We start from the raw sequence: 14,033 nt of genomic DNA on the forward strand, positions 1-14,033 counted from the left end.
ATTATTCTTCTGATCATTTCAATAGTATCTTTGGTGCCACTTCAGTTTGCTGTGCTTCAGATAGAGTAAAATAGCCATAAAGTGGAACTTTTTATAAATGACTTGAAGTGTTTTATGAATGAATAAAATTTATCAAAGGTGGTTGATGAACTTTTTTGTCATCACTATATATTTATCCTGTAAATGATAACCAAGTAATCTGGCCAATATTTATCCTTTTGTAATTTAGTTATAATATACTTCAGGTTGGTGAAAATATGATATAGGAATCATTGGTAATAACTATATATTGAGAGAGAATTAAGTTTGACAAATGAATAAGAAATGTGCACCAGTCATCCAGTCCACAGAGTTTACCTAGAATTAGATCTTGCGTCTTCATTGCAAAACAGGTCGTCTCTTTAGGTTAATTCAGTAACCGGCCACTCGTATTGCATTGCCTGGACTAGCTGTTGCAGGTTCAGCTTTCAGAGATTAATTCCAACTGTGTAGGAAAGAATAAAAATCATAAAAGTAAAATTTTTCTTCTAATCTCAGCTACTTTATGTTCGCAGAAAGACCCCCTTTCTTGCCGAGCCCTTGCCCCGTACTCTCAGCGTGGTGTCTGGTGTCTGTGGAGGGAACGATACTAGTACGTCACACTCGTGTGGCACACTGGTTTTACCAAACACTTTCTCGTGTCATGTTGATTTTGCACCGAGAGCAGCATGTAGAGTGCTGCCGGCTGTGGCCTTGTCATCTAGGCAGAGCACTGTGAAAGGCAGCAGGCTAAAATTCTAGGGAGGTTTTACATATTTTTTAGGACTATACGAGAAAGTCTTAGAAGAGTTGGGGTCGTTTTTGAAGAAGTAGGCATAAGCATCTGAATTAGCCTAAGTAACCTAATGTGGAACCCACACATGCCAACAGGAATCTGGGAAGCCTTTGCAGTAGTTCAGAATTTACTCAGCACTCAGAAAGTCTGAGTGTGACTTTGCTGTGTGAAAACACTGTTACCTTCTACAGCACTGCCTCCTTTTCCGTTATCCTTAAGTTCATGTTTCATTGGAAGATGGCTTCTTTTCATGTGCAATTATTTTAGGGTTTTGGGTCTTAAGATTCTTGAAAATAGGTTGTAGCCCACATATAACCTACTTATCACAATTATTTTGTAAAACTTTAAACTGTGATTTGGATTCTTGAACATTTTGAAACAAGCAATTCTAGAAAAACATTCAAATAATAAACATAAGCTATTAATGTAAAAACAATTATCCAAGAGTTGTTACAGAATAATATATGTGCTTCACATAGTGTTAAAGTATTTGCATTTAGGGAATATATTTTAAACTATTTCTCCTTATAAATCTGTGTCTCTAGCCTTTATATTTTATCTGCTAGGCGTGTTGATTTTATTTGTGTTTTAATGGGGAAAACTGTAATAAAAATTGGGGGTTTCATGTTAGGTGAGGTTTTTGTGTTTGGGTTTTGTTTTTATACAGTAGAGTTTAATCCATGTGTTGCTTTTCTTCAAGTATAGTTTAAAGGAGTACATTTGGAACGTGTTTTTGGAAAAAGCATATTAATGTAGCAGAAGAGACTTCAGTGCACACTTTCGAAGAAAAACAGTTTCTGAGCATTAAGTGGTAAAAGGCAATAATAATCCAAACGATGGTAACAAGCAATCTGCTAAAAAGAATGCATGTTCTGTGTACCCAGCCATTTCACATGAACTAACCTCGTTTAAAAGAATACATTTCCATTCCGTGCACATATGTGTAATCATTTTTGACTAAAATCAATTGCCATTATCATGCCAACTAAATCTGCAGTAGAATATATTAGCTGTCAGATAATGTACCAAAATATTGTTGAGAAATAATGATGATTGAATCCCAGAAATGATAGATGCAATTTGTAATACTTAGTTATAATGCCAAGAAACACTCCAGAGAGTAAAGTTAATGTTAATTTTTATGTGGAGTATCGCTAAATTGCTATGGTAAAGCTTATTTATATCATGGTAGCAATAAGTGGCATTTTATGCTAAAATACATTGAAAGTTAGAGATGGGCCTAATCGCTTTTCTTCCTTTCCTGAACATGATAGGACCTGATCGTTGCAAAACGAACCCGTGCCTCAATGGAGGCACCTGCTATTCTACCGAAACTTCCTATGTATGTACCTGTGTGCCGGGCTTCAGCGGTGACCAGTGTGAACTTGGTAAGATGACCTTGCCTGAAATAAGGTAGTGCTTTTCCAAAAGATGCAATGGGGGAGAATTTATATTGCTCAAATCAATCAGAGGGTTTCAGAGAAACCTATTTCCAGATGAATTACATGTTCAATGAAGTTAAAATCATAGAGTAATTTAAGTAAACTCTGGGAAATGGGGACATATGGTTACGAATTCTGTTAATATACCTGACTCAGTGAAGCTTACTTACTGAGGTCAGCTATGTCTTTTTGTGGGTTTTACAGATAAGCTTTCTACAAATGTAAAGTTGCATAAATATTAACAAAGATTTTAATCTATCCCTCAAATCTGCATATCAATAAATAATCAATTTAAATATAACAGATTTTTACAAAGCTATATTTTAAAACTAGGGAGTTTAGCTTTTACATTTTGAGATAGCTTGCTCTTCTGTGTGAAATGGGAAAGTGCCTTCCCTGGCTGTCCTCAGCAGCCCGTCTACCCACCTTCACCTCCAGGAGGTGTGAGATTGCTGGCTGCCTCCTCTCTTTCAAGTTCCAAAGAATATAATTGTGTCTTTACTAAATCAGTTCCTTTTATTCCCATTTTTATTTAGGTTTCCTTTACTTCACACAAAAAAGACCCCATTTTTAATTTGGCTACATATAGCCCTCGTCTCTGATGAAAGAATTGATGGAATATAATATTGGCCAGGTGTTTCTTTTAGAGGTACCAGGATGCTTTTCTCATAACGATTGTGGAAAGAAGGCCCACAGAAATATTGGTGTAAAATCCCCAACATTCATATTAAAAGAGTGCTTGTCTTTAAAAAAAAAAGAAAAGCCAACAGAGTTAGTAAGCTCTGTCTGTGTGCTAAGTGGAAGGGATATATATATAGCAATAGGTAATATTTAAGAAATAATTACATATTAAACACCATATATCTGTATAAGAGCATCTATCTGGCCCTCATTCGTTTTACATTAAAGTCAATTCAAAGTAATTTAATGAGTGAATATACGTGAAGCTCTTAGAACAATGGCTGGCACTTAGTAAGCACCATAAAGGTATTTGGGATCATTACTATATGATGTCATCATTACTAAGACCATTTCTTTAGGTAAGAATCATTACATACTTCTTGGAAATTTATTTTATATTGTATATTCATTTAAAAATATTCCTTTTATTTAATATAAACATTAATTAAAATTTTAGTGGAATTGCAAAATGTTATGGGAATGAAGTCATTCATTTCATCAGAGGAGATCATGGAAGTCTTTGTAGGAAGGTTGCATTTCATACAGATCCAAGAGGTAGGGAGGATTTTGATTGGTGGTGGTGGGGGACTCGGACCCCAAACAAAAGCACAGAGACCACAAACTGCAGAATGCATCTGGGGGATTGCAAGTATTTGGGTATGTATATTTATGGGTTTGTGGGAGAGAAACATATTGGGAGAGAGTTCCAGAAAGCAGGTTGCATCTATATAGGTCTGAGGAGGTCCTGAATCCATGCACTAAATAGTTGTACTTCATACTCTAGTTGAGTGATTCTGAGACTTTAGTGTGCATTAGAGTCGCCTGGAGGGCCTGGCAAACTACAAATTTTTGTTACCCCACTCCCAGTATCTGATTCAGTAGATCTGGAGTGAGCCTGGGAATGTGCAATTTCTACCATTCTCACATGCTGCTGCTGCTGCTGCTGGTCCAGGGGCTACACAATGAGGACAACTGTCCTGGGCAGCTGGGATCTATGGAATGTTTGGTAGCCAACCAATGAGTAAAATTATCATGACTGTGCCCCAAGAAGGTGGCAATCAGCATAGTGAAGAATATATTGGAAAAGGAAGGGCCCAGGGGTTGAGAGGCCTGTTAGGTATTTTCAGTATCCCAGGGGTGAGGTAATCAGAGCATGAACCAGGATTGAGGGTAGGTAGGCTAGATTAAAACGTTATCCATTTGAGGGCTCGTGTGACTCATCTAAAGGAAATGGACACAATGACCCTCCTTTAATACCTTTTAAATTGTCTTAGGGTCGCCAGATATTTAGCAAATAAAAATACAGGAATGCCAGTTAAATATGAATTTTAGAGTAAAAAAAGAATAATTTTTTACTTTATGTCCTAAATATAACATGGCACATATTCATACGAATTTTTTTTTCTTTTAAACCTGAAATTAAAATTTAACTGGCTATCTTGTATTTTATCTAGCAACCTTACACTAAATAGAACCCTTTGACTGTTTTTGAAAGTACTTTTGTTGCCTTTTATGATTTTATTGCAGATTTTGATGATTGTCACTCTAACCCCTGTCGCAACGGAGCCACGTGTGTTGACGGTTTTAATACATTCAGCTGCCTCTGTCTCCCCAGCTATGTCGGTGCACTTTGTGAGCAAGGTAAGAGCTATTGCAACATTTGTATGATGAACTTTATGGAAAACTTCATTTTGAATATTACTTCTAGATAAGCCTTTTGTAATGATGGTTCGGATGTTTTTAGTAATTTTGGCCACAGTGCATATTCTTTCCTGCAGAGGGAAATCACAGGTTACCTCAGTACATTAGGTTTCCTTACAAGTCCATAGTTCACATCTGAAAAATAGTGTTGACTTGATCATTTCTATTTTGCTGATAGAATGCCTTTGCAGATAGGTACACGGAGCAAATGTAAGGCCTCTAGCCAACAAAAGGAACATTGTCATATGTATTCTTTCTGAAGACAAATTAGGAATAGACCTTAACCCATGTACGTGGTTAGTACCGACGAGTGTTGAATTCAGTGTTAGTTGCCTTTCTTTTCTCCCCCTAAGCACTTGAGACTCAAGGGGCTTATTTTTCATAGTTGATCATCTCTGGAGAATGAGTTTATAGAGTTGTTAGAATACATTACCTTGGGCTTGGCGAATGCTACGTAAAAGATATTGTGAATCTGCTCGACAGGGAATTTTCCTGCTGAAGAAGCATTTACTTTTTCTGAATGAAAGAAAGGCCTATGTTCATGATGGCTTAAATCTCCTGATCCCTGTAATTTGCACTTTATGGCCAACCTGAGAGTGTATGTTAGGTGGTTAAGGGTAATGTTTCTTAGGCCATCAATCAGAAACAGATTGCATGCTCAGCACACTAAGCTTTGGAACATCCATTTCCTCCACTTAAAGTCATACAGTGACTTGGCTTTGACCAAAGTGCCTAGTGCCAAACTTCCATTCCACCAGACAGAATGAAAATGTATTAGATACTCAGACACACGGGTCTGGCCCTACATTCTGCTTTTCAGAGCTAATCCAGACGTCACCACAATTAAAAGCAAAACTAAAAGGAGCCTGTATTAAATTGCCAATTGAAGAGAATGGCTGATGGCTGAGATTTTAGGTGTGTGTGTTTTTTCTTTCTCTTTATTGGTTAGGATGAATCTGTTTGTTTTAGAATTTTAAAAGGTAGATATGAAAATGGACAGCAATTTCCTTAAGAAGGAAAATAGAAAAATGGTGTTTGTTGAAGAAAACAAAGGATGATACACTTGAGTTATTAGAATATGTTTAAATGATTCTTGCTCCCCTTAATTCCAAGTATAAGGAGCAATAAAAAAAGTCACTTTTTTTGACAGGTGTTTATTGAGCACCTACTATTTTCCAGGCACTATTCTGTGCCCTGGAGATAGAGCTCTGTACAACACAGACCCAGCCTTGATCTTGGTGACTCAGCATAATTCTTGGCAGAGAATAAAAAGAGATACTATTTGTAGGTTACTTTATAGTTTACCAAATGCTCCCAGGTACATCATTTCATTTGGTTGGCACAGCATTTCTATGAGTAAATGGGTCAGAAACTGAGGTTCAGAGAGGAACAAGGATGTGTTCCAGCTCACGCAGCTAGTAAATTAGAGAGTGGGGAAAATGAACTTAAGCTGCCTTTTCAAGCCTAGGTTTTTCTCAATATTTTTACCCTTCTAGGTCACTCTCACAGATAAGCCTTTTATTTATGTGTGTACCTGGTGGATTCAGTGGTCACACATCCTTGGGAGGGACTTTGGGCCAGTTATACCTTTTCCATCTCTTTAAAGGGATATCAGAAAGAAAACGTTTTGGTTTTTCCCCCTCATTTCTGGTGCCACCTAACCTTCAGGTACATTCTTTATTCCCTCACAGAGAGTTTAACTTTCATCCACAGGATGCTGAGAAACAGCCATCCTGGTCTGTTTACCAGATGCAGCTGTGCTCCTGTGATTTATTGCCAGGACTCAGAAAGATTTTTTTCTGCTCTTAGCAGGTTGCCTAAGAACAAATGTTTTCTTCATTAACAGCAGCATTGTTGTCTAAACAGTTTTCTGTCCAAATTTCAGTGATGACTGTGTCTTTGTTTTTTCAGCTGACCTATTCTCTGCATTAGTAACATCCCAACTCCCAGTAACCCTGGAATAGGGGGCTACATTTTGGTGAGATGATAGCAGACTTAAGATCTAAAAGGGGGCTGAGAACAGTGGAGAGACAGTTCTGTACACACAGATGGCCCCCAGCCAGAGTCAATGACAGCTTGCCAGTGAGAAGTGCCCAAGTGTTGACAATTTCTTAAGACTTGACAGCTATATGTCAGAGGTGTTGAAAACATTGCCTGCATATCATAAAGTGAATTGATTTTTTGTGAGAGTGTTTAAGAGTGATAGACTCATCTTCTGAGGTCATAAGCAGGAGTTGTACCCTCCCCCAGCCACCCCCAACATGCACGGGCAAAACGAAACCTGGGATTTGTAATGCAACCTAGGCATTGTAGGAGTTCTAACGTGTAAGAAATATTTCCGTGTCAGATGAATTTTAAGATGGTATCATCCAGAAGAGTTGCCTTTTAATAAATGAAATGTGTATTACATTATTTTTAGGTAAGATGGGATAAACAGACTGCTTCTGATACCTCTTTTCAGAAGAACACCCTAGGAGATGCTGCTTGACAAGTAGTCATTCCTTACACATTTATTGAATTCATGAATAATAAAAATTACATGAATCAGTGTGGATATTTGGCTTTTTAAAAAAGTCACTTTGTTAAGTGGTACTTGCACATATGTTTATAATCATTGGGAAGCTATGGTTTGTGTAGTGCAGATAAATACGCTGTCCCTGTTTAGTTTCAACAGAAACTCCGCCCCTACTTTTTGGAGGCATGTTCTGACAGGCATATGTGCACCTGCTCTCTGAGAAGAGCACTGCGGCAACGACGTACTCACGCATCTACATTTTATGAACGTGTGATTTCTTGTATAAAAGGAAAAATAATGATAACCTATTTTAATGATAAAATATAAAACCAGACTAAAACCATTTGGGTTAATAGAAGATTAGAAAGCATATGGAAGAATGTTTTGTGATGTATTATTCAATAAATAAGGGACCCTCTGGAATTTTAAACTGTGTGTTTAAAAATAAATGATAATTTCCAAGGCTAAGGAATGCTGTGCTATTATAATATCATATTATTGACTTTGGCAGTGGGAGTGTTCTAAAAATTTTTCCAGTTCTCCTCCCATGTAAGCTAACCCCCTCATATATGAAGATCAGTTTCTTCCCCACCCCTTGTAGCTCAGCTCTGAGTTCTTCTATGGGAACTCCCCAAAAGGAAAATTACTGTATCCAAGTAACCAAAATATGCTTCATTCTTAGGCACTGAGTGCTACTTTTATACCAAGTCATCTAGCTGTGTCTTGTGTCCTTTCCCATGAGATTTGGTGGTCTCCAAACAGCACTTTAATAAAACTCAAAGCTTCCAGTGCATATGATTTAAACCAATTAGTCAGCTGGCTGTAACTAAACAACAGGCCAGATAGACTAAACTGAAATAAAGACTGTTCTCAGAGATAAGTTGCATCTGTCGTATGGTTATGGCCTAAATCACTGAAGCCAGGGAAAAATAACTTTAATCTCTCAGGCTGCAGGCTTTCCCACAATTGTAGAAAGAGGAGGTGATCTGGCTTTCAATTTGGCCACCAAGTCTGATACATAAAAGAAGCATTTATTTCATGTAGTTGACTTTTGTTTTCCTCATTGATCAGTAAAATTACAGGAGGAACAGGAATTAGGTATTCTGGAAAGTTTTCTTGGTGCTTAAAATACTGTGAACTTTACAGTTTTTACATGTAATCAGTTAAATATATTTGTGAGAATTGTTTGTGGAAATAAAAATTATTTCCATCAATTATTGTTAAATACGGGGTTTAATCTCACTTGTGAGTGGGTGAGTCTGAGGGAAGAGTGCCACTGAGAATGCAGTGCTATGAGCAGGGCTTCTTTCCTGTGAAAACACATGAAAACTGGCCATCAGAAAGTATAGCTGAAGCTCACTGCCAGTGTATAATTTAGATGTATAATTTAGATATATATGTATGTGTATATGGATATATACACACACATACATACACATATATGCACACACACATGCACACACACGGCTTGGTGGAACCCTGGGAATGAAGTTAAAGAACTTACGTTTTTTCATTCTTAATAAAGTTAAAATCCGGATGCATCGGCACTTGCAGTTAGCCATACTCCTGCTCCTCTGGGCAGAAGGCGTCCGGCCTTAGCTGTAGCTCAGAAGGTGCCTACTGATGAAGATTTTGTCTCTTCGTAAACTTACCTGGCCAGTGACTGGCCACCGGCTCTCTCTCTGGCAAGTGAGAAAGGACTGCTTCAAGCCTTTGAAGTCCTTATGCAAGCATTCAAAATCCTATTAGCCCTTTAGAAAAGTTTCATTGGTGAGGAGTTAGCCCCAGCGGCTTCCCGAGCAAGCAGCAGACGCTGCAGCCAGAGGGGTTTGGCCGGCCTCTCCTGCAGGCCTCCCCCGCAGAAGCTGGCTCGGATCAGGAAGCTGCAGCGCGATGCTGGCTCAGTCCAAAGACATGTGGAAGCTCTCACTTACCGCCCTCCACGGCTCTGGCACTTGAAGTGGAATGAGGTCTCTATTTCAGTTTGGTGTCGCAGGCCTGCGTCTGTCCACAGGCTAACTGATATAAACGAGCCTTAAGTTCCCACAGCACCTCATCAACTTAACAAAACGAAGTTGACCAGAATGCCAAGACCTTATTCGAGGACCTGCCGGACAGGGATCAGCTGGGCTCTCCTTGTCATCCTTTCTTTGTCATCAGGACCAAATTTTATGAACCTGCTACTTCAGGGATGCTGCCCTGACACTGCCTTGGGTCTCGTGTTAGCACGCGGTCGGTGAGCCAAGTTTAAGTGACCAAGGTGAGTTTAATAAGCCTCTGCCTTATTTGTTCCCAGACACGGAGACATGCGACTACGGCTGGCACAAATTCCAAGGGCAGTGCTACAAGTACTTCGCCCATCGGCGCACGTGGGACGCGGCGGAGCGGGAGTGCCGCCTGCAGGGCGCCCACCTCACGAGCATCCTGTCCCACGAGGAGCAGATGTTCGTGAACCGTACGTACCCGCCGCGCACCCTTTCCCGAAGCTTATTCATTCTCGCCCCTGCTTAGCTTCCTCTCTGCCCGATTAAAAACAAAGCAGCTTCCTCGGTCGTGGTTCAACTTATTAGATCCTTCATCTTCAAGCTACTTGAAGTCACCTCTGCCGTATGCGTGCCCCGCCTTGGGAAACAGTCCGCTGTAACCCAGGAGGGCCTTTCTTGGCCTGCCAGCAATAAGAGCTGGAACAGCCCGCTGTAGATTGAATCATGGAAAATTGCTACTTGACCAGTTTTTGCCTTACAATAATGGCTCCCTCTTATCGTTCAATGTAATTCTTCTGATGGTTACCTTCCTGGTGTCTATTTTGAGTACATGCATATGTTGTCTAAAGTTAAAGAGAAAATTGTTTTCAGTTATTTTTGCCCCGGTAATTCAAAGTGAATTGCTGGTAGCACTCTAATCTTATCCTCTGTGCTAATTAGTTCTAATCTTATCCTCTGTGCATAATTAGTTCTCAAATAGTTTCTAATTATTTTAGACATGGAAAGTGGACTTCATATTAAGATCATGAGTAGACAGAGACAACGCTAATGAAACTTACCTCCAAAGCTGTTTACTAACTCTTTAAACTGTAGCAAAGAGGAGGGCAAATATGTAGAATTTTTTTGCTCATGAAGCATTGGTTGATGCTCAATTAAATATGTTCTCATGATGCCTTCTATCTTTTAGAAGTTTGTAGAAGTTCAGTTAACTTTTTTGCATGGTATGCTTGCCAGTGACTCATGGTGAAAGCCATTATTTTTCTAAAGAAATTTTGCAGAACTGTCTGGTCTAGGTATTCACTGTTTAAACCGCTTTGAGAAGAAACATGTCGCTTCCAAAGTGAGGCCAGCATGGGTAAGATCTGTCACATGTTATTGGGTCACTGAACTTTTGCCAATGGCATAACTTAATAAAAAATAAGTAAATTGAAAGTTTCTATCATGAGTAAGGATGAAAAAAATATTCAAATTGTAGTAAACTGCTAGAAAAATAATTGTCTAGGATATTTTAATGTTTCACGATGTTTGCAAATTAGCTTTTTAGTTTAAAGCACATTGGGCAGAAGAACAAAAGATAGTTAGATCATGAAATATTTTTATGAGCAACTAAACAAAAATCCAGCCAGAAAACAGGATGCAGGATTTACTCTGAAAATAATTTTTTAAATATATATTTCATTCATATATTGGAGAGGTAATAAAAATATCCGTGTTATTTGCCATCTTTCAGGTGTGGGCCATGACTATCAGTGGATAGGCCTCAATGACAAGATGTTTGAGCATGACTTCCGTTGGACTGATGGCAGCACACTGGTAAGTTGCTGATGAAAATGATTCTAGTCCTAGGAACTTGGTGTGTCGAGGTGTTGTGCGGAGGATGCGTTAAACTGGAGACCAGTTAAGCAACTCGCTCAGGGTCACTCAGTGAAATAGAGGGGAATTAGAGTACAGTTCCATGAGAGTCCATCCAACCACCAGTCCTCCAGTTGCTGGGCTCTCTTTAAAAGAGAACTGTATCTGATTTTCACTGAACTGGGAAACCACATAATCAGGATTGCCTCAGGTCTGTCCTTCAGATGGTTATCTTGGCTTTGTTCAGCTTTAACATGAAAAGGAAAGGAATAACTGTAAAAGAAAAAGCCTTTTAAAAATACCTGTATAAGGCATGGCTCGTTTTTATTCAAGCAAAAATGCCCATTTTTTTTCATCTCACAAAAGATTGTTGAGTTATGATCTTATGAATTTCCTTCCAGTCAAACTCTGCTGACTAATTATATGTTTTTAGCTTTCTCTACTTCATAAAGAAAGGAGCGATTTGGTAATACTGGCCACAGCCTTGAGTAGGCTGGAGTAATGTTCTTAAGTGAGGACTGGCGAAACTGTTTCTTAGAAATAGCTCAGGTGCCCTCTATTTTGTCATGACTCCTTGTGTTTAGCTGTACGAGTGGTTCTAGGCCCTGGCTGCAACAGTCACCAGGAGAGTATAATTAACTGGTTCCTAGGCCTTAGCTCAAACTCATTACAGCAAAACCTCTGGCAGCTATGTTTTCTAAGTGTGCCCCAGGTGATTCTAAAGTGCAGACAAAGTTGGGATCCACTGGGCTAGACAGTAACTATAAATTAAGTTCTAAATTAGATAAACAAGAAGAAAAATTGAAAGTAGTTGTTAAGCTCTTTTTTGGCTGTGAATTACTTAGCTGCGAATTACTTAGCTGCTTAAATTTCATTCATTTCCTGCCACTCATCTAGATTTAATGAGTTTGGCAAAATGTAAAGTTCATCTTAGAACAAATGCCAGAGTAATCTCTGGTTTTGGAAATTCTACTCTGTTCAGGAAGATTCTTGGTGCTCTTGTGGACATATTCCTTATTCATCTGTGTCAGTCTCTGTCCTAAGCACTTGGCATCTGTGTATGCCCCACAGTAACCTTTAATGGAGGCATTAGTGCTTTACAGGTAAAGAAAGGGAAAGTCAGTTGGCTGAGGTCAGAGTCACAATGCTAGTAAGTGGTGAGGCCAGTATTTGAACTCAGGTCTGTGTTCAAAGCCACAGACCTTTTTCTGGCTGGTGCTTACTTCACTTTAAAGAGTATCCTTATTACATTTTGCCTTTACCAACCCTGAAATAAAACTTGGCTTGCCCTCTATTTGTCATGACTCCTTGTGTTTAATCGGCACTGTTTGCCATTCAAGTTCATAAGTAGGTTCTTTCGCAGGACTCAGAAATAATAGGGAAAGGAGATTGTCCATAAACATACTCCTAGTAAGATATATGAACCACACCTTCTGGATCAATTAGTCTTGTTTTCTTCTAATTGTCCTGCCTAGATGGTGTATCTGGAATTTTTGCATCTGAATGTTTTCTTTCTGTTGTACCTAAGAGGGATAGATTTAGTCAGATTAATAGTGGTTGGTATGCACAAGTCCTTATATATTAATTTTAATTGAATATAGACTTTTGTTTTTATTAAATTATAAGTGAATATAAAAATTAAAAGGACTTTTTCCTGTATATTACAGATAGTTAAAACATTTTCATAATTCTTTTAATGTATGTTATATACTTTAGGCATTTAATGTGTTTTCTCTTGTTGAATGCATACTGCTCTCTGTGGGATAAACTGGGTTTCTAGGGTACCCACCATTAGGTCTTCCTCTCACAAAATTTCCTTTATAAATAGCCCAGTGAAAAGTGCAGGTGGGTTCCCAACCGCGAGTTCCCAACTTTATTATAGAAGTCAGAATGCCAAGAATTCAGGTGGCCATTCAGGTTGGTACTTACTGGTGCCCTGCAGATTAGGCCACTACATCGTCTAGCTGTATGTGCCAACCCAGAGCCTAGAAGAGCTGCAGCTGACCAGGTGGAGTGTGTGTAAAGCCTGTTATTTGCTACGTACGTGTTGACCTGATTGGGCCGAGTCCCAGACTATGTGCAGCCTCTCATTGGTCACATAAAATTGATTTGTCTGTTTTCATTCTTACCATTTTTGCAGGTTACTAAATGTTTATTCTAGTCTCTCCATGAGCAGTTCAGCTCTTCAAAGAAGTGTTTCTCTTGCTTGCTTTTTGTTTCTCATGGTGTCCAGGATAAGGCCCTATAAGTTCTGTGAGCTTGGTTAATGAGATTGAATATTGACTTATATCTGGCAGCAATGTAAGATCTGTAAAATATCTTAGGGAATTTATCTTCCTTGCCAGGTGCCAGTCTGATGAGCTTGGCTCATCAGATGTCATTTTCCCACTCTGCCAAAGCAAGCCAACTACACCATTTTTTTTTTTTTTTTTTTGGTCTGTGTCCATTAATTTTTTAATGGACCTAACCTTGGTAAATAAGCAAGCATTGCACCTTGTCGAAAAATCTTGATCTTTCCCAGAAATTTTCAGAGGAAGATAACCTAACATTGATAACTGTACAATGTAAACAGGAACCTTATTCTTAATTAATTCACATTTGTAAATGAAAACTAAAGGTTAGGGAGAGAGCACCAAGTGAGGGCCTGAGCCTGAAGAAGGCAACAATGAATTAATTACACAGACAAGCAAAGCTTGGCAAAGAAATGACACAAGCAACTGCAGAAAAAACTCTGACCTGCTCTTGGTTTCCTCTTAATTCACTCTTTGTATGAAATAAAAGTGTGGTAAGGAGTGTCCCTTAACTTTGAACATTTTGGAACAGAAAAGACCATCTGCCCGACAGCCTGCCCCCCTCCCATCTGACTGATCTCTGGCCCGCTCCCTGCTTTGCAACCACCCTCGCCTCCATCCCTCCTTCCCAGGCAGCCTAGGTGTCTCTCACACGCCTTTGTAGTTCTTCCTACGCCACCATCCCCTTAACAGGTTCCATATGTGCACAGGCCTTTGAATAAAATAGTTCTCCTTTGTTTCGCTGTTTACTCC

The 14,033-nt window shown here is 39.0% G+C and overlaps 1 protein-coding gene across 1 annotated transcript in view; it reads left to right on the forward strand.

Annotated features, from left to right (window-relative positions):
- Positions 1–14,033, forward strand: part of VCAN (versican) — a 100,650-nt gene that overhangs the window by 64,353 nt on the left and 22,264 nt on the right. Inside the window, exons 9-12 of the mRNA XM_016210333.2 lie at positions 2,089–2,202; positions 4,465–4,578; positions 9,450–9,608; positions 10,868–10,950. Of these exons, the coding sequence (XP_016065819.2) occupies positions 2,089–2,202; positions 4,465–4,578; positions 9,450–9,608; positions 10,868–10,950 (470 nt within the window). The remainder of the gene's footprint in view (positions 1–2,088; positions 2,203–4,464; positions 4,579–9,449; positions 9,609–10,867; positions 10,951–14,033) is intronic.

This window comes from Miniopterus natalensis, chromosome 3 (assembly GCF_054644295.1).
Source record: "Miniopterus natalensis isolate mMinNat1 chromosome 3, mMinNat1.hap1, whole genome shotgun sequence".
Taxonomy (NCBI): Eukaryota; Metazoa; Chordata; class Mammalia; order Chiroptera; family Miniopteridae; genus Miniopterus; species Miniopterus natalensis.